The sequence below is a fragment of the Podarcis pityusensis genome (genome assembly GCF_964106645.2).
Source record: "Podarcis pityusensis genome assembly, chromosome: 1".
In the NCBI taxonomy this organism is placed as follows: Eukaryota; Metazoa; Chordata; class Lepidosauria; order Squamata; family Lacertidae; genus Podarcis; species Podarcis pityusensis.
In genome coordinates this window covers 68,158,498-68,185,667 of record NC_138028.1, presented here as the reverse complement: position 1 = coordinate 68,185,667, position 27,170 = coordinate 68,158,498, and the positions used below count along the sequence as shown (strand labels likewise).

Below are 27,170 nucleotides of genomic sequence, written 5' to 3'. Positions count from 1 at the left end.
TGCTTTTAAAGAGTATGGTCTCTTGCAAACTCCCCTTATCTGACTATGCCTGCTTTGAAATTAACACACTTTGGATGTTTCTGCATAGATATTGAATTGGCATTTTGATAGTTATCTGGCAACTACACTCTGTCTTGGCATCTTTTTAAAAAAGGGGTTTCAGTACCTTCCTTAGAAAACATGAAGAGCCTGCCCTTAGCTGTAATATAGAATAAAGTTACCTGCCACAGTATTTGTAACTCAGCTTTGACATAGAGTCAATTCCCCTTTTTCTCTTTGATACTGGAGCGGGCTGGGTTCTGTTTCCACTCTAGGCTCCAAATGCAAGAGTTCCACCTATAGTCTACTATGTGCTAAATATTATCTGTAGTGATGTTATTTGAAATAGGGCTGCCAGACATATAGATTTTCCTGGACATTACCAGGATTTCAAAGGCAGAATTCACATCCGGAGGAAATTTCTGAAAGGCGGTGCTTTGTCCTGTAACTTAGGCAAGTCAATAGAAAAATCACAATTTTATGGCCTTTTTGTAACAAAAAAAACCTTAACAACTTTGGGGTCTTCCTAAAGTTTAAAAGGTCTCACAACAGGTTTAGGATAAATTACTTGTGAAATTTGGACCTGGTGGTTCTTAGTATTATTCAGGAAGGGGCTTGACTGTTGGAGCAGGTAAGGGCTGAAATAGATGACACTAGGAGAGGGGCTCATTACTAGATTGTGCCCATTACTAGGGAAGATAGTAGGATTCATATGGCTTTTTTCAAATCATACTGCTTTATTGTAACTGCTCAATAGCAAATATGCATTTTATATAAAACATACATGCCTACTAGAACTTGCTTCTAGGATAGGATAAAATAGCCATCTAGAGGAATGATTACTATCCTTTTGAGGTTAAAGTTTCAGATCTTTGTTAGAGATGTTTACTAATTATTGCTAAATTACATGCCACACTGACTTTTCTCATCCCTTATACCTCATTTTAAAATCTTAAGTTCCTGTAGTTGCTGTTTTTAAAAAATACACAGTTACAGCAGTGTCGTCGGTTATATTTTAAAAGACTGAATAAAAACAATGCCCAGTCTAAAAATCAAGAAGGCTCTTGACAAATTTTGAAAAAACAAGCAACATATACATAAAATGCAGAGCTCAAACCACCACTAATAATCATAAATAGACTTAAATTAATCAATCCATCAACAAGTTCAAATCATGCCTTGTTTAAAACTCAAACTTGTCCACAAAAGAGTCCATTGACAACTTTTGACATTATAGTGTAGAATTTGGTTTGAGCTTGAAAAGAGAAAACTTCATCTGATCATGCAAGGGCAGAAGAAGATAACTATGTAGAATATACTCTCAATTATTGCACTTATATCCAGTAGTGAAAAAGTGTCTTGTTTGATAACTCTAAACTTGCACCCTATCTAAATTACTAGAATGGTGAGTGTGACTAATTAACTTGCTTAACTACTTTACATTTCATCTCCAAAAATCAGATCCAGTTTCTTTGGATCAGTTAAGTCTTCATCCAAACCTTCCTGTACTTCTGTAATCAATCTCTCTCCATAGTCGCCAGGAATGTGTGAGGTTACAAAATCCAGAAGTGATATTTCATCCACTGCTAAAGGCTTCTCCTCATTTTGGGTCTTATTGAAAGAGAGTTCACAGAGAGAATCACTGCTATGCCTGTTGAGAAAGTTGTGCATTTCTCTTAGATAAGTTGTACAAGTGCCTATGCAAGCATGCATACAAGTGTGAGAAACCAGTCCAAAATATAATTTGCTTCAGACTATGAGGCATTTTAAAAGTAGCCAGAACATGTACCCTTAAAATGCAGTGGTCCTGTTTGCAATTCTGTCTTGGATATATCCAAAAGTAGACCAGTGCTACTGAAAATTCTTTCCATTCTCCCTGAACTCTGAAATGATAACCCTTCTTTTGCCACTGTTCAGTTAGGGTCAAAAGAAAGGCAAATCTGATATATTCATGGCATTTATGTCCTATGGAAATTAGGTTTCGGTTCTTTAATACACTTTAGCTCCACTCCAAGTCAAACTTAAGTGCAATTCAAACCACAGAGGCTTAAGTTAGTCTTGAGTAATTTGTGCACTTGATTTAAACCTGAACCAGGAGGATTGCATCCTTAAGTTTTTTGGGAAGATGAGACCTGGTCCACCCCAAAAAATCAGCAGTCAATATTTTTGCAGTGTGCACATTCACCCCCAGCCTGGTACCCTCCATACATTTGGACTAACTCCTGTCAAGATCAGACAACTGGCCATGCTGGCAGAGACTGAGTTAAAAACCCAGTAACATCCGGAAAGCCCCAGGGCAGGGAAGGCTTGTCTAGGAAGTCATATGTCCAGAAAGTGGGTTTGTCTTCAAGTGAAAAATGAGGTGTGCACACAGGATCTGCTCCTGATCTTTCTGTGAAAAATAATCCATTTTCCTACCTCTGCATTTGACAAATGAATCCATGTGCACATGGGCAGCGATCGAGGGCTCCATCTGGCTCCAGCTCCCATGTAATTAGGTTAAGAAGCCTGTTTGAGGGATCATAGCAAGGCTCTCTCTCTCCAGGTAATGGGGTGCACACAGGGAACAGAAGGTCTGTAGGTAAAAATTGGAAAATCCAGTAAAACGTCTGATCTCTTCAGTTTCACATGCAGAATATGTGCAGGTTGAATATGTAAAATAAGGAATATAAATTTGCCTAATATTAAATATAAGACAAGCTGAGTTTGCATAGCAATGTCAGTCCTTTTCCTTCCAACAAATTCTAAGGGTTCACCTAGAAAAACTTTCTTAATTCACTTAATTAAGTTACAAGGACACAATACACTACTAATGACAAATAGATCCACAGGAATCCTAACCCTAACCAAGATAGCACATGTATTTAGTCATATGTGCACCATCTTGTTTTCAAGGCCTTAAAACAAGCCTTTAGTGCTCTCAGTTGGAACAAAAGGCTGCATATCTCCATCCTGAAAACCAAATTCACTTATTGCACATTCTTGTGATAAAGGGTGGTCTACTAACTCAGAAGAAATTAATACCATTAGCAGCTAGTAATCTCAACACAGCATGTCCTGCTCAAGGTATGAGCAAAAAGATAAACATGATGTCTAGGATTATTTGAACAGAACCGATATGTTCATCTTAGGGAAACGGGAGCTAATTTGCTTAGTAACAGATATCAACGTTATCAGCATCTATTCTATGTAAGATGCTTCAATTACCTTTATCTTGTTTCTTTACAGTACCTTGTTTCATTCCATAAGAGCTGTTTGAGATCAATGCTAATCCTATTTTACAGATTGCAGAGGACTAAGAGCTAGTGGGAACACTTGTTACCAACATACCATATGGTGATGATTTGTATGGGAAATCTCTTCCTCTGACAATTTCTCTTTCATACTGAGTGATCATGAGAAAAAAGCCACAAGACAGCAAGCTGCCCTCTGGACATCCAACGAGATCACGGCTGGGCAGGGACATGGACTCAGGGAAAGTGTGTAGGACTATGCTACCTCTCCGATTTAAGCTAAGGAAGACTTTCCCAGTGCCTGGTTCTCATTTTCATACTCTTGACAATGGTAGCTTTTCCTCAAAAGCATTGTAAAATCTCTAAAGCAGAGCCTCAAGAAACACAACCTCCCATATCAACAACCTTGCAAATACAAAGCAGACTGAAAGGAGTTTCAAGATTTAAGAAAACTGCTGCTAGTTGACAGGAAATCTCGCACAAATCATCCAGAGTTTTTTTTTTTAAAAGTACTATTTTCATAGCATCATGCTCAGTTGTCAAGCACACTGCTTTACCATTTGGCCAAATTTTGTATTATACAAGATGTGCATTTTATGGATTATTCTCTGCCACGGACTTCTCCTACACATACAGATTAATATATACCAGCCTCCCTCAATCTGCTGTGCTCCAGTTGTTTTGGAGTACAACTCTTCGGCTATGTCCAAAGTAAGAGGAAGGACAAGCAAGCAAGTGGTAGGAGGCAGCTGCAGCCCAAGACAGGAAGAGAGGTAGTAAGGGAACACACCTAGCTACTTCAAATGAATTCAAATCTCCAGGGCCTGATGAGCTGCATCCAAGAGTACCAAAGCAGCTTGTGGAAGTAATTTCAGAGCCTTTGTCTATTATCTTTGAGAATTCTTGGAGAACAGGTGAGGTCCCTACAGACTGGAGGTGGGCAAATGTTATCCTCATCTTCAAAAAGGGGGGAAAGGAAGACTCATGTAATTACCAGCTGGTGAGCTTGACTTTGATACCAAGGAAGGTCCTAGAACAGATAATTCAACAGTCGGTTTGTGAGCATTTAGAAAAGGATGCTGTGATCACTAAGACCCAGCATGGGTTTTCTCAAAAATAAGTCATGCCAGACCAATCTGATTTGATTTTTTTTTAATGGAATTGCAAACTTGGAGGATCAGGGAAATGCTGTGGACATAGTGTATCTTGATTTCAGTAAGGCTTTTGACAAAGACTCCCATGATGTTCTCACAAGGAAGCTGGTAAAATGTGAGTTGAAAGAGAACTGTTAGGTAGATTTGTAGCTGATTGACTGACCAAACCCAAAGGGTACTCATTAATGATTCCTCATCATCCTAGAAAAAAGTGACAAGTGGGGTGCCACAGGGTTCTGTCCTGGGCTTGTTGTTGTCTTTAGAAATGACTTATATGAAGAAATTGAGGGGGTGCTCATCTAATTTGCAGATGACACCAAACTGGGAGGGGTAGCTAATGATGCAGAAAACAGAATCGGAATTCAAAATGACAGTAACAGATTGGCGAACTGGGCACAAGCTAACAAAATGAATTTCAATAGGAACAAATGTAAGGTTCTACGCTTAGGCAGGAATAACCAGAGGCACAAATATAGGATGGGGGACACCTGGTTTACTAGAAGTACATGTGAAAAGGATCTAGAGGTCTTGGTGAAACACAAGCTTAACATGAGTCAACAGCAGCAAAAAAAAGTTAATGCTATTCTAGGCTGCATCAACAGAAGTATAGTGTCCAGATCAAGGGAAGTAATAGTACCACTGTATTCTGCCTTACTCAGACCATACTTGGAATATTGTGTCCAATTCTGGGCACCACAAGCTGGAACATGTGCAGAGGAATTGATCAAGGGTCTGGAAACTAAGTCTTAGGAGTGCTTGAAGGAGCCTGGAAAAGAGACTGAGAGGAGATATGACAGCCATCTTCAAATAACTTAAGGGCTGTCACATGGAGGAGGGGCATGCTTGTTTTCTCCTGCTCTGGAGGGTAGGACTCAAACCAATGGCTTCAAGTTGCAAGAAAGGAGATTCCAACTAAAGATTCAGAAAAACTTTCTGACGGTAAGAGCTGTTCAGCAGTGGAACAGATTCCCACGAGAGGTGGACTCTCCTTCCTTGGAGGTTTTTAAACAAAGGTTGGATGGCCATCTGTCATGGATGCTTTAGCTGAGATTCCTGCATTGCAGGGGACTGGACTAGAAGACCCTTGGGTCCTTTCCAACTCTAAGATTCTATAATTCTTGTCATCCCTATCCATTGACCATGCTGGCTGGGGATGATGGGAATTGTAGCCCAAAGCATCTTGAACAGGGCCGTCTTAAGCATATCCTGCACCATGGTGCAAAGATCCCTCCAGCGCCCCCCCAACTCCAAAACAAGGGAGGTGGAGGTGGAAAATGTCCTCTGCCTCCTCCACCACCCCGATCCCTGGCGTGGTGGTGGCGATCAAGCAGGAAAACGTCCTGGTTGACATGCTGTCAGGTGTTGGGGTGCCTGAGAAGGCAGCCCAGGAAGGCTGCACGCCGCCTTTTGCCAGGAAGCAGGAGGAGGACAACGACCAGGAGCAGGGCCGTCTTTAGCAGATGCAGAGGCTTGGGAGGGAAGCAGCTTCCATCCTAAGCCTCTGCGGGGATCGCTCTCCTCCTGTGAAGGCTTGGGAAGGAAGTTGCACACCCGCCAGCCATATAGTTGGCAGGGCGCAGCTGGCGGGTGTGCAGGGAAAGGGGATGCTGCCGGCAAAGCCGTGCAGCTCCCCCACTCGCTAGGGTGCCCCTGAGAGGCCAGCGCCCCGGCGCAATGAACCACTAAGACCAATGGGAAAGACGGCTCTGATCTTGAAGGTTGGTGAAGAGCAATATACAGTGGAAATGCAAGCTCACACACTGAAGTAGTTTCTTGCTTGGCCTCTCGTGCAAGGGAAAGAATAGGAACAGCAGCAGAAAGTGATGTAGTGGCTGACCTTTTGAAAATGCGCAACACATTCCAGGATTGCAGTCTTTCTGGTTTTCACAAATCGTTCCATTTTCTCCTTTTGAGGCAGCTTTCACGCACTCACCCCAGACGCAGAGTTGATGTCCACAACACTCCACATCTCGAGAGCATTGCTTAGGAGAGAAAAATAAACACACACATGCTGAATTGGTTCTTAATCATAATGGGACGCACAACATCATAAATACAGTCAATATAACCTGGCTACAGTAACTTGCATCGGGCATGAACTTCTTCATAGACCTGCATTAAACAATCCCACTGACCTAAATTCTGAAAGTCCACACTATCACTGCATCAGTAATTCTGTAACAGCTTAATATAAAAACATGGCGCATTGCCTAAGAAACACACCAACACACACCACAAAGAAAAAACAGATATAGTGGGGTGACTTGCTCCTGATCAAAATGCAGCTAAGTCTGGATTACTGTAATGTGCTCTATGTGGGACGGTTCTTGAATACTTTTTGGAAGCTGGTGTAAACCAACGGCACAAGCTAGGTTTTTAAAAAAAATCCAAAAGTAAAGGGGATAAAGGACACCTCTGTAAAGTACCCTATTATAGTTTATATGAATAAACCTATTTTGACTATTAGTTTAAAGGTTGGACTTAAATGTAGAATTCTGCTCCTGTGAAAAATCCGGTTATGTTTTTCTACCATGCTGAACAGGGTATTTCCTGTCATTACATTTAAGGCTCACATATAAACAATTAAAACCATATGTTTCTAATTTAAGTTGAGAGTTCAGCAGGCATTTCATCAGTACTTTACCACCTTCACTCTGCTTTTCTTGTACTTAAAATAAATAGGGCCTGGACTCTACCAGTCACTATTATTCACATTACCTAGGCATCACACAATCAACATAGTTCCGTTATATAACTTCAGCCTGTCTGCCAAGTTAAGAAGAGCTAGATGGGGGGAAGGGGGATGCAATGCTCACGGTGTGTTGAGTTTTGCAAACATGACACCGGTACTCCAAGCCGGAGAATTCACAGTATTTTCCTGTCTCACAGTCCTCATCAATAATGCACTCCTGAGAAAAGAAATGACATACCTTTGGTAAGTATATAGAAGAAATAGTTGCTGCGATAACACCACATGCAGCTAAGATTTACTAGTAGCAGACTGGGACACTGCGGTCCTACACATTGCTTTACATAGCAAAGCTATGCGGTCAACCTATTACTTGAAAGTAAAGAATATCCTTTTGCATTCACATACAGTACATGCAGAGTTTTGCCAAACTTTGTCCCACGTCACAGAAAACAGCAAAACAATTCTGTGTTGACCTCCCTGGATGCACTCATTCAGTAACACTAGATCAATATATTGTCAGGTCATATCAAAGAGCTGCTACAAATGGTACATAAGAGTCCAACATCTTACATAGCAGTAAGTAAAAAAGTGATGGACGTATTTCAGGCTGAACTGGATTCCTAGCTGGATTCCTTTCATCAGTTTCTCAAAAGAGTACATGACTTCCCCAAAAGGTTGAACACAAGATTTTATTGCAAAGCAGTTTATTGCGTGTTTAAATTTGACATCTTCATTGTTTTCTAGGCTTGGGGAAGATTTCAATTTCAGACATTTTCAAAAAAAACTAGCAGCCAGCACACTGAAGGATTAATATCTTAGAAATATTGCCATGGACCTCATCAGATGTATTCTAGCTTAAATACTTTCCAAGTACTTTTGCAGACAGTATAAGCTGCGGAATGATGTGGAAAAAGGCAAAGAGCCACTCATACCACTATAATTATATAAATGGTTATAGTGCTATACCAAGAAGAATGCTGAAATCGCGAATCATAAGAATGCTTCCTCCTCATTTCTTGGCTATGTAGTTGGCACCTTACGGACTTATAAGTCATGCTGACTATGGAAATCAATGGACTTAAATTACTTGAGACCATTGACTTCAATGGGTCTATCCAAAATATGATTAATGTTCCATATCACTCTTAGAGTACAGAGCTGTGCTTAACAGGAGTGCGCCTAAATTAGGCTTGATACAACTAATATTTTAACTCACTGTATTAAAACAGAACCACTCTTTGCTGTAGGGGTCATTGGGCCAGTGTGTGCATTTTGAATTTTAAGAAAGTGTTGTGGGTACCAGCCACAAATGGCCGCCATGGAGGGGCACTGCATAACACAAAGTGGTTGCCGTGGTAGCATGACATAACAAAAGGCATACACCCCTCCATTAGCCATCCCCCAATTAATGGGAAAAAACACCTGCATCTAGGACTGCCAACAGGACTTCCTGGGGGAGGTACACTGTATGTGGATTGGGCCTCCTGCACCCTCACCCCACAATCTATTGGCAACAACTGCTGCTTATGTACCTATATTTACTTAGCCTAGCCTACCTCACAGGGCTGTTGCAAAGATAAAGGGGGGGGAGGGAGGATAATGTACACAACCTTGAGCTCCTGTGTGGGGTGGGTAGCAAGGTAGAAACATATATTATCATTCACAGATAATGTTGAGAAAGCAAGAAAAGCAGTTTTCTTGCTTTAACAGCAATGTTTCACTGTCTCAACAAACAGTATTTCATTGTCTGACTCAGTCCCTTTGTATCTGCAGTGGGCAGACTGTGGTACAGTTTAATCTCAAAAAAAGAAAAGAAAAAGAAAGAAAGAAAGAAAGCTTGAAGTTCCAAAACAAGTTAGTCAAGAACTGCCAACTTTCCACACTGATTACAAGTCATGCTTGGTTAGAGAGGCCTGTGAATTTTAAAATATAAGAAGGCAGGGAACCCCTTTTGAGTTTGTCAACGTCCTTCAGAATAAGTCCTGATTCTGAGCAGCTAAACTCACCTAATATTAGCAGCTTGTTTAAATGAGTCTCAGATTCCAAGAGCAGCAACTTTGGCCTCAAGAACCCAGAATTCAAGACTTACCAGTCACAATGGATTGTACACTCTTCTTATGCTAGGTGGAATTGTGTTTTCAAATGCTCTCTTTTATGAGGAAAAGAACACTTGTGTAATTCTATGAAATAGACTGCATTAAATTCTGATAAGCTATATAAGCTGCCTATAAGGTAGTCAACATGAAAGCAGTTCACAAGCGCTTGAGATTTTGACTAACAAGACTTGACGTCAACTCAGCCAGAAAACTCAGTTTCCCTCACTGGCATCCAGACTGTTTTCTTTTGCATTATCTTGTACAAAAATAAATTGTAAATTGCACCAAAACTTTGTATGTAACCTTCATCTACCTCAGGTCTGCTTTTGCTACTATATAAAGTAACTTTTAGAAAATACTTGAAGAGCTGCAAATAGGCAAATGTGTTCTATAGTGCATGCAGCTTCTCTATGCCAACAGTTTATTTAAAGCTATGATAGGTATCCATGGGAAATCTGACTTGGAGAGTCAGAGATCAGGGAGAGATGGGGAGAGGGCTGACCATAAGTCTATAATCTATCTACTTGGCAGACATAGTAAATGCACAACTATGAAGACTGCACATTCTCTATCTGTAGTAACTGAAAAGAGGAGAAAAATCTTGAGGGAAAATGTTCTGTCTTGTCAGGGAGATTCAGAATTGTAAGTTTTTGTTTTTATTCATTCAGGTTTTACATAATTTTATTAACGTTTGCATAAATTCCATTTCATTTTAGTATTTCTTTAAAGTGGGACTTTTTAAAAAAGGGTCATTCTGCACTATGCCAGAGAAGCTCAACACTTTCAGGCTTGTCTATATTTAGTTTTACGTATGTGGGTCAGAATTACCTTCTACTGATGTTACCTTGTGTCATGCAAGAAGGATTCATACAGAGCCACCTTACATAACTAATTTTTAATACGCTGTGACTTTAAGGTCTGGCCTACATTATCTTCTGTTGTTGCAAGCTGCATCAGAACTTTCCATGACTCACCACTGAGCTGTGCTTATGAAACACTCTTTCTAAAAAGCAAACTGTCTCTCAACTAGTGTTGTGGAGCATTATGGAAAATTGTGGGAGAATTTGTTCTCTCCTTTGAACATTAGAAGCGCTTACCGTGTTCCAGGGACAGATGAAGGCACTGCATATGCAAGATCTGTCAGATTGCATTCTTGGTATTCAAGAATACTTTGGGTCCAGGCTAACTGAAACATCAACTACCCAAGAAAACCTGGTCGTTTTCTACTGGTCTTGCAACTTCTATGGCAGGGATGGGAAATGCACGGCCCTCTGGATGTTGTTGCACTCCAAGTCCTATCTGTTCCAGCAACAATGGGCAAAAGCCAGCGATGATGTGAATTCAACATCTGGAGGGCCATAGGTTCACCTTTTTTCCACTGGAATGTTTCCAAGTGCAGCAGAACTACCATGCAGATTTTTGTCATGCATTATTTTGACAGGACGAAGGAAAAGCTCAGATCCACAGTGAATAAAATATTGGTTTGATGGCAGTATTCTTCTGGATCGCCTTCCTGACAACAGCTAGCAGTGACTCAGCCTTCCAGAAAGCTCAAACACTCATTAGCAAAAGATGCTGAAAAAAACCCTTGAAAGTCTTAATCAGAAAAAGGGAACAAATAATATTTTATCTAGCTGACATAAAAAGCTTAACTTTATCTAAGTGGTTCCAGTTTATATTAGTCATTCCTCTATGCTTCTTTCTCATGCACTCACTGGATTCAGCTGGACTGAGAGGAGAGGATAACACAAACACAAACACCCACACACACAGCCTAGTTCACCCCCATCAGCATTTACTTATTGTGCATTCATGGACCTGATCCATGTGTGGTGTGGGAGCTTCTTATTTAGGGCAATGAGATTTGATAGAGTTCTATCTTAAGTTCATTTATTGCACTGGGTCTACTCTGGGCTTGACTTAGTTTGCTATCACCTATATGCTTTAAAATTTCTACTGTGCTTTCATGGTTTGGTTTGGTTTGGTTTGGTTCTGTTTTATATTGATTTGTTTTAGTTGATTATCAGTCCCCCTTGGAGTGAACTACTGCAGGCTAGGGCATTTTAACAAATTAACAAACCAAACAACCTATAATTCAATTTAGCGTACCAGCATTCTTTTTGATGGGCTATAGCAGCTGCAGGTTGCAATATTGTTTACACCTGCTGATTTGATTTGGGATCAGCAATAAGCAGAAAATGATAAGTACATGGAAACTGAAGTGTCATCTTCCCACATCCATCTCCATCACATCATGAATATACTGCATGAGCCAAGAGCTTCCAGCACTTCTGTATCATCCCACTCACTATACTCCCAGTTTATACCCATAAATTTTCAAAAGCAGGTGACATTTTATGCTTTCCCCACCCTTTAACACTGGACAGAGACAATGTTTTCCAAAAGGCTAAAGACTCGTAGGTAAGACTGCAGACACAGAGGCTATGGGACTTTGCTTCTTAGTGCACCTCTTCTGGGGAATTTCTTCAAAAGCAATTCTAGTAACTTACGTTCCCAAAGACAAGGCCTTGCAACTAGGGGGCTAATGTTTTATATCGTCCAGTATATTTTAGGACTTGAAGCAAGGAACAGATGCCCAGCAGCCTAGCTTTATACATTCAGATGCTTAGCATACAACAAGAGGGTTTTTCTCAGACTTCTGGTAAGTTTCTTCAACCCAATACAAATTGACTAAGGAATGACACGCACCAACATTTAAAGCACAGATTTAATTGTTTTACCTGCTGGCTCTTTATTCTTGTTGCTTTTTAGAATTATCATATTTTAATATTCTTTTATTAGCTGCCTTGCACTTATGTAGGGTAATATGTAATTTAAGTATTTTAAATAAAGTATATTTACTAGTAACGCCAGTATATAAGCCTGCACCGTCTTCAAGGCTGCATCATCACGTATTGCTATCAATTATCTTTTGAGGCTTTCCAATATTTGTTTCAGAATTCCTCTGATCAAAAACAAAACAAACATGGAATATGAGCCACAATTTCAAAGCAAGAAAAGCTCTATAAAATTAAAAGTATACATTGCTCCAGACTGAAAATCTGAGAAATTATTTTAAACTCTGTCAATATTAAATGTAGGTTTAAGAAAATACCCAAGTGGCACCACAATGGATAGCCACAATTTATTCAGCTCCATCAGCTCACAGCTCAAGTTCATAAAACTCTTGGATGAAAGCCTAATATCCATCTTAGTGCCATCAATCGCAGCTGAAATCTGAGTAAGGAAGAGTTGGTCTGAGTATGTAAATGGCGCCTCTTCAACAACACAGCACCTTCCAAGAACTGGACTCTGGTGCCAGTACTGGCAAAAAGCCCAGTTCCTGTTCTAGGGACTAGGAATAGATATTTTCACTTGGGGGCCAGAAAGGACATCAGCTGAGCTGTCACCAAAATGGGAGTGTGAAATATGCTCTTTTGTGAGGGGAGTTCTAAAATAAGGCTTTGCTTCTATTATCTTTGTGTCCATGTTATTTAAAGTAACATTTTAAAAGCTATATGGACTTCAAACGGCTTTTCTTCTAAAAGCACGAGACTTGGGCAGTTTTTTCAACCGCTGTATTTAATGTCAGCTAGAGTTTTACCTACTAATAGCAAAGCAAGTCAGAGGAGGGAATAAGCCAAAAATCACAACAGAAGATTTGTCCTCCCCTGAATGATGCCATGGCTCAGGTATCAAGTGACCTGATGGTTTTAACTCTGGCCTAGCTAATGGGATGCACAGTGACAAATACCTTAGCAGAATGCAAGCACGGTACAACATAACCTTTGTGCAAACTGGGCAAGTCGGACTACAATGCGTGCAGGATTTGCCAAAAGTTTGCATGCCATTCACACATGTTCCTGAGGCACAACATTGTCCCCACGCCACATGGAGAGACATGGTAGAAACAAGCACCTGAACCTTGTCTCTAGCATGAGGCACATTATTTACTTCAGTTCTCTGCATGAGGGACACAGCAGTCTATAAATATGAATCACTGAAACAAATGGACCATCCATCAACCCTAACAGTTTAGCCATTGGGTGCTATCCAACTAAACAGTTCCACTACTTTGGGCTCTGCACTGGAACTTCTTCTCCCCGCCCCCCATGCCTGCTCTGGAGGAGTGAGAGAACCACCAGATTTTTTTTGTGTGGGGTCAGGGAGACAAGAGGAATGGGTACTGCCCATTATATACAGCGCTGAACATCTTTGGAAAGTTAGGAGTTTGTCTTCACTTTTCAAAAGCAGAAGTCACTTACATGATTCCTTTTGCTCTCTCCTTCCCGTATTGATGTAATAATAGTTTCAGAATAGCTAGTCGATCCAGTCTTGTTATCTGTGGCCTAATATTGCAAATAAACACAGTACATTAAATCAATATTTTAAATTCATTTCAGTTAAACAGAGATATGGGGTGTTTCTAATCCCCATGTATTAATCCCTATTTTTTAAAAAAATACCCATTATTTTGAACTATCATCAAGGAAATGATACAAATGAAAGATACGAGGGGCGCACATTTTTTAAAAAAGAAAGCATGAAATTTACTCCTTACTATGTAAAATATTTGGAATGCTTTGTTCACCAAACATGCAACAGAAATGGAGGGCAGTGTTGCAGTCCAAGGCTGTAACCATTGTAGGAGCATCTCTAGACTACTTTCCACAGACCTCAAGGTGAGTCAAAAGGAGGCTACCAATGTAACTCTATGCATACTTACTTGGGAGTAAGCCCCACTGAACACAATCACACTTATTCCAAGTAGACTTGCATAGGATTATACTGTAATAATACATTTCTGCTCATCTTGTCTACACCCAGCTCCTTCACACTAAATATGCCTTTTTCAATGCCTTGACAATTTCCCTTCCATATACGTTGGCTCAGACCACTGAAGCTTTTATAGGCAATAAGCCAACACCTTGGCCTGGGCCCAGATATTGGAAATGGACAAAAGTTACTTTACTATATTGTTAGCACATGGGCAGCATGATTCTGCCAGCGGCCGTAAACTTTCAACCAGCCTTCCAGGGGCAGTACAGTGCAAAAGGTATTATAGAAATCCAATTGTTACCACGGCACAGACAATATAAATTACAGACAAAATGCAGCTCTTTACCTTATTAATTTCTTGGTGACTATGTATGGTTTTATTTCCAATTTTTGTATCTGTGTCCGATTCATTGTGGTAGTTGGCAGGTAGCTTCTCAAAGTCAACTTCTATCCTTTTAGAACCTTCTTCCTCTGCCTCCATCTAGCAAAATCATGATCAAAACAAGTAATAAATACTAGACAGCATCTAAAGCAATTATTAATTATAGGCACCACTCAACAAATTATGTATATTATTGGAGACTCTACATTCTGCCTACATCAATGTGACCTGGCCCCGATCCCATAACTGTCCAGAAAACAAAGTAACTCCCACTAAAAAAATAGCCTTCAAAGAGGGCAAGGACACAGTTATTTGCAAAAATAATATCCATGACAGACAGCCACAGACAATCAGCTCCAAGGACTGTGAGTACTAACTTGAACAATCAATTAGCTTCAAGCACTGACAGCTGACTCCCAAGAGTTACTCTCAGAATGCTGACCATTGACAGCAGCAGCCATGTCCAAACCTGGCCAGCAGCATCAATGCTCCCCACACTGCTCTAATTTTACTTGCCTTCAGAGCAAACAAAGTAGTCTTCTGGTCTTTGCATGCCCTGAAATGGACCTGAAATGCAGGGTTGGGGGTGAGGGATTTCTTGTTTACTTATCTGATTGGCACACACTGTGGGTCTTAAGCTAGCTAGTCTCTGGGTCCGACAGGTTTGCATGCCCTGAAAGAGTTTTGCAACTAATCTCTGACTGTTCAAACATGGTGATTCATTTTGATGGCTGAAGCAGGCTGTCAAGTTTGCTGAATCTTCATTCTAGGAAAAGCTACACCTGTACATCTGCCTCCCCTGCAGCTTTAAAAGCACAAGAACCCTGTGTGGAGAAAATGTGCTAATCACAATCTAAACACTGGGAGCAAGTCCTACTACATTCAGCAGGGCTAGATTCTAAGTAAACATGCACCAGACTAGAACTGAGTATTGCAAAATAATTTCCTTCCTAAAGACAATGTTTGCTGCCTTTTCCATAGGAACGATGTATTATTCCTGCATGTAATGACTAATTATATTGTGATGATTAACAAAAACCTATGCATTCTACTCTGAGCTAAGTCCCGTGGGGCTTACTTTCATGTCAGCATGCACAGGACTGCAGCCTTGCAGGACTTCAACTACCAATAGCTCTGCTTCTTGTTATCCCTGACTCTGACTCTGCATATGGTTGTCTGCTTTGTCCTCCACACCACCAGCCACCACTGGCTAATACTACAGGTGGGCGGCTCACAGCATATATCAAAACATACAAAAACATCAAACATTAAACATTAAACATGTCCTGATACAGGGATGCCTTCAGATGTCTTCTAAAAGTCAGATAGTTGTTTATTTCCTTGACACTTGAAGGGAGGGTGTTCCACAGGGCGGGCACCACTACAGAAAAGGCCCTCTGCCTGGTTCCCTGTAATGTCGCTTCTTGCAGTGAGGCAACCAACAGAAGACCCGAGGAGAAGGACCTCAGTGTCCGGGCAGAACGATGGAGATAGAGATGCTCCTTCAGGTATACTGAACCGAGACCCTTTAGGGCTTTAAAGGTCAGCACCAACACTTGAATTGTGCTCACTGGGAGCCAGTGAAGATACTTTAGGACTGGTGTTATATGGTCCAGGCAGCCACTCCCATTCACCAGTCTAGCTGCTACATTCTGTATTAGTTTTAGTTTCCAGGTCACCTTCAAAGGTATCCCCACACAGAGCGCATTGCAGTGGTCCAAGTGGGAGATAACCAGAGCATGCACCACTTCGGCAAGACAAGTCTGCAGGCAGGTAGGGTCTCAGCCAGCATACCAGGTGGAGCTGGTAGACAGCTGTCCTGGACACAGAATTGACCTGTGCCTCCATGGACAGCTGTGAGTCCAAAATGACTCCCAGGCTGCGCACCTGGTCCTTCAGGGGCACAGTTACCCTATTCATGACCAGGGAGTTCCCCCCACCTGCCTGCCCTCTGTCCCCCAAAAACAGCCTTGTCAGGATTCAAGCTCAATCTGTTAACCACCAACCATCCTCCAACTGCCTCCAGGCAGTTAAGCAACCGAATTGTGCCACCAATAGGAATCCATTGCAGATTTAAACATAACCTACTGTGTAGCCTTTGGAATTAGAAAATTAAGTATGAATTATACATGGCTTTAGGAACATAACCCCTGCACAAGTTGAGGGCTTACTGTAAACGCAAAGTTATCTAGTCCCATTTGGGTATTTGATGTGTGCTAGTGTGTGTGGTATACAGATATAAAATGTAACGTAATACTTCTCCTGTCCAGCCAAACCTAGAAATGCTGCAATTTATAAAAATGTTCGTGTGACAATTTTTTTCCAGAGAAGGAAAAAGACAGACACACCCATTCATGGGAAAGAAAAGGAAAGAGAGACAAACAGAATTAGTTCATTGATAAGAGATTGTAAAGACTACTGCACTGAAAGTTCTCTTTTCCTTTGTTTGCTACTATTCGTTTGACAGAGAAGTCAGTTTGCTGTGCTTTTGTTATCGCTTGTTAAGGGAAGAGAGTAATCCACCCCTCCTCTTCAATTATTTGCCTATTCCTGTACTTCCCAAGATAGATGTTTGAACTGTCCTAACACATTAGAACTATGGAACTAAGAAACTGTGTTATGTTTGCTTTGAGCAAACAGAAGGCAAACCTATAATCAGGCTAGAGCAGATGGCTAAATGCATTCTCAAGTCAACTTCACCACCCACCTATATTGCAATCTAGAACCAGCCCAGTCATTAGGCAGGGTGAGGCGCTGCCTCAGGTGGCAGAAGTACCCCAGGTGGCACACCCATGGGTACCCTGCCTGTCCAGCTGCCTCCTCCAGTGGTGCATGTTTTTGGCAAATCTTGACCAAAATTGCACAGGATATCACCCCAGATCACTGCAATCTTGCCTGAAATTGGTGCTGATGGTGGTGGCACTTCACCACCAGCAGTGTATGCAACAGGGTGCAAGGTAGTGGCAGGAGCAGGTATGGTGGTGGCAGCATCAAGTGGCAAAACAGGAGATGCTACCCCTGTTGCAATCACAATCACTTCCAGGAGGCTCCACTAGGGGCTATTCAAAAACAGGAGTTGGGACTTGTGAACAAGCTTTTTATATCATTTCTGGTAGGAACCACAGGTATGATTAGAAGTGAGAGAAATTCAATATTCATTCCCACTTCATGAATAAACAGATTAGCCATGTCCTCTTATTCCGCTCTCAGTGTACTCATGGTGATAGATTCAGACCAGTTTAAGCTATTGCAAGAGTCCAGAATTCAGGGCAAGGAAGTGTTCACATAACCAGCGATCAGGTCTTAACACAAACGGCATGCCAACCCATATGAGTTTATTGGCAGCACAGATTATTACTGAACAGATTAAGGATGGAATTCAACATACTACTAAGGAGACCATTCCATCAGTGCAACTGTTCCTGTTTGCCCAGTGGAGTGACAGCCCTTCCCTTTCCACCATGTGCAGTTCTGGAGATTTTCAAGACCCTCCAAAGCAGTTTGGGGGGAGGAGGTACACAGGTGGAGAGGGGGAAAGCCCTGTTATGCTAGTGGGATTCCTTGCTCTGGCTTCAGCTAGCAGAATGGGCTAACTGGGTTGGCTCTTATTTTCCAAATAAGAGTCAAACTCTACTCATGAATAAACACTCCCATCTTCCCATGTGCATAAGTACACTGTTCAGTTCTTCAGCACAAAGGACACAGACTCTGTTCAGGGTTGCAGCAATTTTAACAATGTATGTCACATGTTCAACTTTAGGGAAAGCATGTGATGTGCTATAAATCAGAATTGTAGTGTTGGGTGGACATTGTTTATATTCCTTACTGACTCTCCTTTCCATTTACTACTATCACTTACATTCTTGTGTGCTGAAATATCCAAAACCAAGCTACAGTGTTATGGAAAAAGGAAAAGTGTTCTTACTGTGTAAACCTAATACACTGAAGGATCATATGATGGAAATTCTGGCATATGCGTAATGATACTTAGCTGTTCCTACATTACAGGAAACTCTTCCTAGAGGTCTGTTTTCCACTGAAATGGGAGTTCACACATTGTAAAGAAAAGTATTTAGCAGGGGCCTAATCACATCCAGAATATATTAAGTGCAGACAACAAAATCATTTCTGTTTCATCTGCTGTATGACACATCTTTGAATTAAAGGTGTAGTTTGTCACAGAGCAGAACACACATCTTTGACATAAGAATAATTTTTAGTGCTCTGTTCTACTAACAACCTACCTGACAGATCATTGCAAAGGGCTGTTAATATACCAGTTTCTGTAATGATTATTACATTTTTAGTCTTCCCATAAAATAAGTTCCCTGGTGACATAAGCAAAATAGGATTAAAACAATTGAAAAATGGAAACATACACAAAAGGACAGAGCCAGCAGAGACTGCCATCCACAGTCAAATCACTTAAGATTGCCAACAAAGCTTTGTAAGGAATACAAATGATGTAATCTACTCAGCATCCTATTCTAAAATAAGCTCCCAAACCCTCTGGACCAAGACAGTTACTTCCTAGTACTCTCTCTCAGGTACCCTCCTTTTGCTCCCTATGCATGTCTTAAGCTTTAACACCTTGCACAAATTAGCTAACACAACACTCCAAGATACATTCAGCTATACAATGGATGGAAAGCCAGAATTAAGTTTGAATCAGATGCTCATTGTGATACAAAAGTCTTTTAATGAATCCACAGAAGCTACTGAAGACCTGTAGGTGTCTGGATTTAATAACAATTCAGATATGGATGGACAAACTATAGCTTTAACCCAGACAAAACAGAAGCATTATTGGTCAGTAGAACAGGAGATCAGGCAACAAAGGCTCAGACTGTATTGCATGCGATTGCAATTCCCTTGAAGACTCAGAAACAGTCTGGATGTCCTCCTGAATCCATCTCTAAGCCTGGATATGCAGGTCCCAGTGGTAGCCAGGAATTCTGCTGCATAAATTGAAACTGGTGTGCCAATTATGCCCATTCCTAGATTTGTCAGATCATCTTCTTACGTTTTACTACAAAATGCTAAATATGGGGCTCCCTTTGAAAACTGTTCAGAAACCTCAGCTATGGGAAGCATGTGACTGCCTTCACTGACTTCCAATGTGTTTAGGAGCACAATCCCTCTATAGCTTGGAATCAGATTACTTTAAAAGACCATATTCTCTCATATGAACCTGCCTGGAGTTTGTTATTTTCCGGAGTGGTCCTTCTCTCAGTCCCTCCAGTATTCGAGGCACATATATATTATGTATTATGGCTGGTTTTGTTGTCAGTTGCCCTGTGTGGCATGTAAACATCTGTATAGGATATAAATAAATTTGGCAGCAGAATGAGAAAAGGGCCTTCTCAATAACTGAACTCAAGCAGTGGGGCTTCCTCTATGGAGTCTCTCTTTGACTTTCTGTTATCAAGGCTTTTGGCCTGTGGGCTGACTTTATTTATGGCTTGCCTTAATATTTTAATGTAGCCTCGTTAGTGTCATTGATTGATTTTACTGATAATGAATGGATTGGCACCCAACAACAACAAATTTTTATATTTTATTGTGGAGCAATTATTTTCAATATGGGTTTGTTTCATTACTCATTTTAAAGAAAGACATTATTTACTCACAAACTGCAAACCTACGTATTTTAAGGCTTTTATTTGGACAGCTGAAGTCTCATTTCAAAGCAAACTGACACAGCTATCCAGTAACTAAAGTATCGGGTTACAACTTGCATGAACCAGCAATTCAGCAATTAAACTGAGATTGGGATTAAGTCCAAGGCCATATGTAATCAGACTATGTCTTTTGTATGTGTAAATACGGTAGATTTTTCTTGGTTTTACAATTTCAAATTCAACAATTGTTTTCCATCAAAAAAAGAGAATGAGAAATACAAAATATACAACATGGAATATAAGAACTAAAACAAAAAACATCTTTTCAGAAGTTCTCTTTAACCTCCTGACTTCCTTCCATTTCCTTTCCTGGTTCTCATATACATATATATACACACACACAGAGAGAGAGACAGACTATGTCAACAGGAAGTAAAGCAGCATAGAAACCTATAGCTTTGTCAAGAATGGACCCAGAAGTGTTACAAAGGCAGAACTTTAAAACCAAATATAGTAGTCAGATTTAAATTTAAATTTAAATTTATATCAATATAATTTAATCATTCCCATGTTAACAAGAGCCCTCTTAAATGTATGTGTTAGGAAGAAGATAAAAGTTTTTCCTTAGAGAAGGACCATTATTGTTCTCCCTTATCCTATGAAACATGAAAGAGTAGGAGGAGGACAATGATTTCCCAGATTCCTGCAGCAAAGGGAAAAGCTGTAACCAGTGCTTCAGTTGTCAACACATTTCTGGAAGGCATGCCCACTGATTACATTGTCATTTAGTTCAAAGTGCTGGAGGGTGCCAATAACAGAAAACAAGGCAACACTGATATCTCACCAGTGTCAGTGAAAAATGTTTTAAGAGAGCTAGAAGCAGAAGGTAGAGGCAGTTTATAGGTACCATGACCTTTACAAAATTAAGTGCCAAGGGTCAACCTTGCCTGGACATAATTTCTTTTGATAAGAAAATTTTTTGCCTAATCCCAGATGCAGAACTATGAGCTGTTCCCATCTACCCAGAGAGAGAAGGAACCTGAATAGAGTCAAAAAAGCATTCATCATTTCACATATCCCAAACCTGAACTTGACACAGATTCTAGGCCAAACCTGGGCTCAAATAAGCAATGGATGTATAAGGAAGGAAGGAAGGAAGGAAGGAAGGAAGGAAGGAAGGAAGGAAGAAAGAAAGAAAGAAAGAAAGAAAGAAAGAAAATTGGGGGTGTGGTGTTTATCTTCCAATCTAGAGTTTTCAGAGGAGGAAATGCAACCCATGCAAGAGTAAGCTATTAAAATTCAGGATGAAGAAAAGTGCAACCATATTCATTTCAGTCTCTCAGGAAAACAAATTTGAAACAGCTGGATTACTCTCAAATATACAAACAGAAACCTTGTTCTCTCCCTCCTGCTGCTCCATTAAAACCACTGAAATTTAACTACTGGAGCCCCACAAGACAGAAACCATTAGCTTTTTCACAAAGAAGTTGCAAACATATCTTAAAAACAACAATAACTGCTGGCCAAGAAAATAAAATCTTCAAGTTCAGACAGTAAGACTTTCACCCTCTTTTCTGTCCCCTCCTCAAACACAAGCTACTTTTAAGATTTATGTTCCTCAGCACCCACCCTCACTTCTTTGGATTGTTGCCAGTGTTAAAGGTGAAGAAAAATACATCATGCATACACAACCCTGTTAAAAAGCTTTTACTGTAACTCTTGAGAAACTGACATTTGCAAATGCAACTTTGGATACTTGTTTCCTCTGAACAAGCTTTTATTGTTAGAAGCCAAGTTATAAACAATTGAACTGATGGGTAGGCATGCAGTTTGTAGCGAATAAAAAATGCTGTGAAGCAGCAGGATAAAGGGAGGAGAGCAAGCTAAATCTGGAGAAACAGACATTATGATAATCTCTCAACAGAATAATTATTTCTGTGCAACAGTGTACAGGATGGGGAAAGGTTCCCAAACCAGGAATCATAAACAGTGGACAATTAGCAGGGACATAAAGCAAGTCTTCAATAACATCCTTTCCAGCCAATTTCCCGTACAACAAATGCACAGATTTAATACATTTGTTGGGGGAAGATGCAGAAAACACAAAATCAAGCAATGCCTTCTTTCATTTAGAGAAGTGTTTCTGTTGCAGGGTTACTACATCCAACCAGCACTAGCACTCATTTTGCCACTGGAAAAGTATGCTTTCCTGTTCCTTAGCTTATACCATAAATTGCATGTGAAATATTCCAGGGTTGTAAAGTTAGGACTCTCACTGCAAAAAGGTAAGGTTTCTGGAGCAATAATATGGAGGTGGGTCATATCATACTCAAGACTAGATAGGTTTCAAGCAGCCATTTCTATGTTTCCCTTCAGGTCATGTATAAGTTCATTTGAGTTTGCAGCTAAGCTCCATTCATTCCTAAAGTCTTAAAAGAATACTCAACCAATTATTTATTTTTTAAGAAATGTAATCTAAGCATACAAACTAATATCTCCACCCTGAATCTAAACGAGGTTCAGATGAGCTAGCTGGGTTATTATAAAACTTAGGCAAGCATTTAAAATACTTGTAAACACATAAGCAACTTTGAGGGTCTACTGGAAGGCACACATATGGGGGGGGGGAGTTTCCTATGTGCAACAAGGTTTACTCACTAGTAACTATACTCAGGACTGTAGCTATCTCTTTCCTCCCAAAAATCTTTGTTTCCTGTAGGACATAACTATCAGTTTAGAAAAGCGCTGAGCAAATTTCATCCCTTGCATTAAGATAATTTTCCCCCGCCCATGGGATGATAATAGGATATAGTACTACTATTGCCAATGTAACCTGTTCATATGGATCTTCCATATCACATTCAATTGTTCCTTCTTGTCTTTTATGCCACTCAGGAAATCTATGGCCATTTCCTGCTGTAACAGTATGTAATGACGATGGTGGAAGATGCCCCTGGGTCCGGAAGATAACAAAACCATATTCTAGATATATATATTGGCAGAAGAAGGCATACTTAGCAGTATCCAGAACTGGAAGGTAAATGTAAAAATGCAAGTGAAATGTAACAGTGGTGTGTAATAAGCCTGCCAGCATTGCTTCAAAAGCAGATCAGCCATCCACATTTGCTGATTTTATCCATCATGAAATTAGCAGGGGCAGGAGCCACATATCGGGCTGTGTAGTAATAGTGTGAAAGCACCCCAGACAACTAACTGCAGCAAATCCCTCACATTATCAAAATGTTTACTGAGGCTAGGGAACAAGGTCAAACTACACCCCCACCCTAGCATTATTGGCCAGAAGAAACATATGCAACTTCAGAGAAAGAAAAGAGGAACGGAAACAGCAGCTAATGTACTCTCCTTTGTGCAAAGTGAAAGTGGAGATTTGTAGATGACAGGAATGGATGCCTAAAGCCTGCTTCTTCCAAGCTCTGCACCTGGATTCATGTGAACAATGAATAACTTATTTGTACGGTACCTGCACTTCTCATGGTGTGTGCATTTTAGAATTGTGATTAAGTGCCCTGTTCTCTCACATTCTTTCCCCCACCCTCTCTTTTGGCTCTGGCATCTACTACTTCTGTTGAAAAGTGTTACACTAGGAGACCCAGTTACTGTAAGATTCTTTGAAGCTATGCTGTCTGCAGATATTTTTAATGTCCTTCAGCAAGAACTCCTCCATTACTCACAGATGCCTAGAACAGAGAGGATGCAAGTGAACTGTTGATGCAGCAATACTGAAAGGTGGACACAGCTCTAAGCCTGTTTCCATATCCCCAATGGTTTGCATGCTCATTATCCAGACAATATCCAGCTCAATATCCAGACAATATCCAATATCCAGCATGCTCAATATCCAGCTCAGGAAGAGAACCTGTATTATCTAAATGCATAGCCTGAACAGATTGGTCCAATTCCTGACAAACAAGCAAAAATCCACCAATCCACCATTTAGGGAACTCTGAACACAGTTTCCCCCATGTTTTGCCACACTCTCATTGTCCTGATCAACCCAACTGTGGGTTTTCAAGCAAATATTTCAAACAAACTAGTTCTGTTTTGTATGTTAAAAAAAAGTCACTCTGCTTAGTATTAAGGTTAACCTTCTGCCCATTTCTCATCCACAGCTGTACCAATCGATCTGGACAGCAAGTCTCACCTCTTGGACTGCATTCCTCAACTTGTACTGTGTGTCCTCCATCAGCTCTTCTACCTCTCGGAACATTTCATTCAGACTAGCTTCATCCTTGGGAAAGTTTAGTAGTACTTCTTCAGGCTGCTCATCTCCATCTGAAGCAGGAGCTGCGTGGGCCACCCCAAAAAGGAAAGCCAGCAACAGGAGCTTTGAGCCAAGCAGGAACATCCTCAGAAATGTCTCACCAACTCCCTGGAAATAAATGCCAAAAAAAAGAAGAAGAAAAAGGAATTGAACCCATTTTCATGACACAGGGAACACACACACCTTTCTTCCTAATCCTTTAATGGTGTGCAAACCACACAATGAAAACACATTTTTCTGCAAAGAATTCTGCGCACTGTAATTTAAGGGATACTGGGAAAATTTGCCATGCGGTAAACTACAGTGCCCAGAATTCCTTGAGAGGAAAATGCGCTTTATAGGTATAGCAGGTAGGATCCAACCAAGCATACTGAATCCTCATTGAATAGTAAATGGCTTTGGGATGCCTCATGGAAAGAGTTTCATAATGATAAGTTGTTCCCGGGGTTCTCACCTTAAGGTTTTCCCCCACCCCAAAACATTTCTGCCAACTTTGCAATTCTCCCAGGTTTGCTGGTGCTTCCCTCTTACGTGCAGGGGCTGCTGTTTTGACTGCAGAAGGAAGAGCACTTATCCCTTAACTTCAGAAACGGATATGCAGTAGAAGACTATGCATATCGCTGGGCATAAGTTTTCATAGACCATATACACCCCAGACCACAATAACGCGTGAAGCATTTACCAGCACCACCCCTCCTCCTCCCATCCCACCTCTTCGTTGTTTCAAGGGAAGGGTGTTTGGACAGCCGTCTTAAGGAGGCAGCCTTAAAGAGCGAGGACTCCGTGCTCTTGTTTTATTTAAAAAAATATTTATTTGGTTTTTCAAATTATAATTTCAATTAGGACGCCCGTGCTCTGAACTCAGGCGAGGGACGCCTGCAGCAATGCCCGCGCAACTGAGAAGCCCTCAGAAACACACGTTGCAGCAGCGCGACATCCTCAGACAACAGAAAGAACCCAGGTGCCTCTTATCCTGCAAGGAAGAGCCCACAGGGAAGAAGTGGAGGAACACGAACCCCCTTCAAGTTTCTGCAGGAGAGCTCTCCCTTCACACGTTACGGGGTGGAGAGGGAGGAGAACAACGACCTGCGTGCACGAGGGCCGTTTCCCCAGCAGCCAGCCCAGCCCAAACCTTGGACGACGACGGCCAGGAGCCCACTCCTGCCCCTCTTTCCTTCCCGCTCCTGGGCGCGCGGACTCCCCTCCCGCCGAGCCCACGTCAGCGCGCGCCCAGGGCAGCCGCCTCAGCCCCGACCCCACCGCGCGCGCCGCCTTCCCCTCAATACCTGCTTCTTGCAGAGCCCTCCGCGCACCCGTCCGCGCCACAAGCCCTGAGGTAACCGCTCTCTCCCGCCTTCGCGTAAGTCCAGGCCAGCGCGCACGGACCGCGGGGCGCCACAGCCGGCCTCTCTTCAGCGGGCTGCCCTGCTTGGGTGAGGGATGCTTTTCCCCACCTCCGGAGTTGGCTACTCCCGCCCGACTGCTGAGGAAGGAGACGCCAGAATCCTCCCTTCGCCCCAACAGAAGCAGGCGGCTGTGGCTCTGGCTGCTGAGCAACATTCACCGCTATTGGCTGCAGGCGAGGAAACCCAAACAGGCGCCAACAGGCAACCACAGATGAGATGAATGAAGTGGGAGGAGCCAAGGGACTGGGGTCCGGAGGGGGGCGGGAGGGCTAGGAGCTGCCCAGCTGCCACATTGATTAGTTGGTTGGGGCTGCTGGGGGCTGCCCAGCCACGGGTGAAACCTGAAAGAAGAGGGGGCACATTGTCACCCCCCCCACACACAAAAAGGGATTCCCCGCGGGCTGGATGGAGAGGCCAGGTCAGCACGTGTCATCTGTGTGCCACAAGATGGATCTGCTCTAACCTGCTCATATTTCTTGGAAGAAAGTTCATTTGGCTTTCTTTCTTTAAAAATATTTTTTGTTAAAAGATTTTCTTAGGTTACAAAAGTATGTGCATTGTCTCTTTTTTCCAGGTCGTGAGTGCAAGGAAAAATAATAAATGAATAGAAAGAGAACCTACCCAAGTGACGCCTATGCACCCCCCACACATACACTAATTAAAAGAATGTAAGTTTTACCACACACACGCCCACTTCTCCCCCAACCTGATACTATAATGTCTCACATGGAATGTAACTGATTTGTAGAAAAGTTCCCTTGGCTTTGAGGTTTACTCCTGCGTAAGTGGATAAAAGGAACGCCTTCATTTTTTACCTCAAGCACAAGGGGGTGGGGTGGGGGTGCCAAGATTATATGCACAGACTAATATTTAGTCATAGGGTGCTTCCAGACAACCTGTTTATTGTGTATCCCTCTTTAATTTGTTTGCAGTGAGATGAAAGGGTATTGGCTGTTTAACAAGCATTCATTCTGCTTTGTTTTCTGGGAGGTGACATGTCAAAGCTAAGTGCATTTTCCTGGCATGTTTCCAGTTGCAAAAAGTCTGATCTTTGGGGGAAGTGGGCTTGTTGTGGATGATGTCCCAGTCAATTATAATTGCACAACTTAAATTTACCGTTATGTGATTGAATCCCACCTGAAAATAGCAACAGTCTGGAAGCACAGTTAGTCTATTTATCACATTGTTTACAAATACATTTATGCCCAAAGTGGTTTTTCGTGCAGGTGCACAATGGGGCAATGCTGTGTTGCCACCCTCCCAATAGCGGTTACTGAGACAGCACAGAGGAAGGGCGGTGGCGAGGTGGCACTGTGTGGAAGGACCAACCTGGCTCTGCTGGTACGTCTGTGTAGCCCCAACTTTGCCCTCATTGAGGTAAGCAACAGTAGTGCCACTGTCAAGACGAGGGGATACAGTGCTCCCTTACCACACCAACTACTCCTGGTGTTCATGTAAAAAACCCAAACAGTCTAAATACAATCCT

General features: G+C 41.6%; 1 protein-coding gene across 5 annotated transcripts; it reads right to left on the bottom strand.

Moving 5' to 3' along the window:
- Positions 1 to 756: 756 nt before the first annotated feature.
- DKK3 (dickkopf WNT signaling pathway inhibitor 3) lies at positions 757 to 25,876 on the bottom strand. Of its 5 annotated transcripts, none has more exons than XM_081013786.1 (9): positions 25,565 to 25,876; positions 24,159 to 24,386; positions 14,340 to 14,474; positions 13,480 to 13,563; positions 7,243 to 7,335; positions 6,264 to 6,408; positions 4,267 to 4,302; positions 2,458 to 2,614; positions 757 to 1,690 (listed from the first exon to the last, which is right to left on the bottom strand). In XM_081013786.1, the coding sequence occupies exons 2-9, from the start codon at positions 24,360 to 24,362 to the stop codon at positions 1,477 to 1,479; spliced, it is 1,068 nt and encodes a 355-aa protein (XP_080869912.1). In that variant the 5' UTR covers positions 24,363 to 24,386; positions 25,565 to 25,876; the 3' UTR covers positions 757 to 1,476. The 5 variants fall into 5 exon arrangements, with proteins under 5 accessions (XP_080869912.1, XP_080869914.1, XP_080869913.1 ...); XM_081013788.1 differs by lacking the exon at positions 25,565 to 25,876 and adding an exon at positions 25,411 to 25,433; XM_081013787.1 differs by lacking the exon at positions 25,565 to 25,876 and adding an exon at positions 25,295 to 25,420.
- Between the last annotated feature and the right edge of the window lie 1,294 nt (positions 25,877 to 27,170).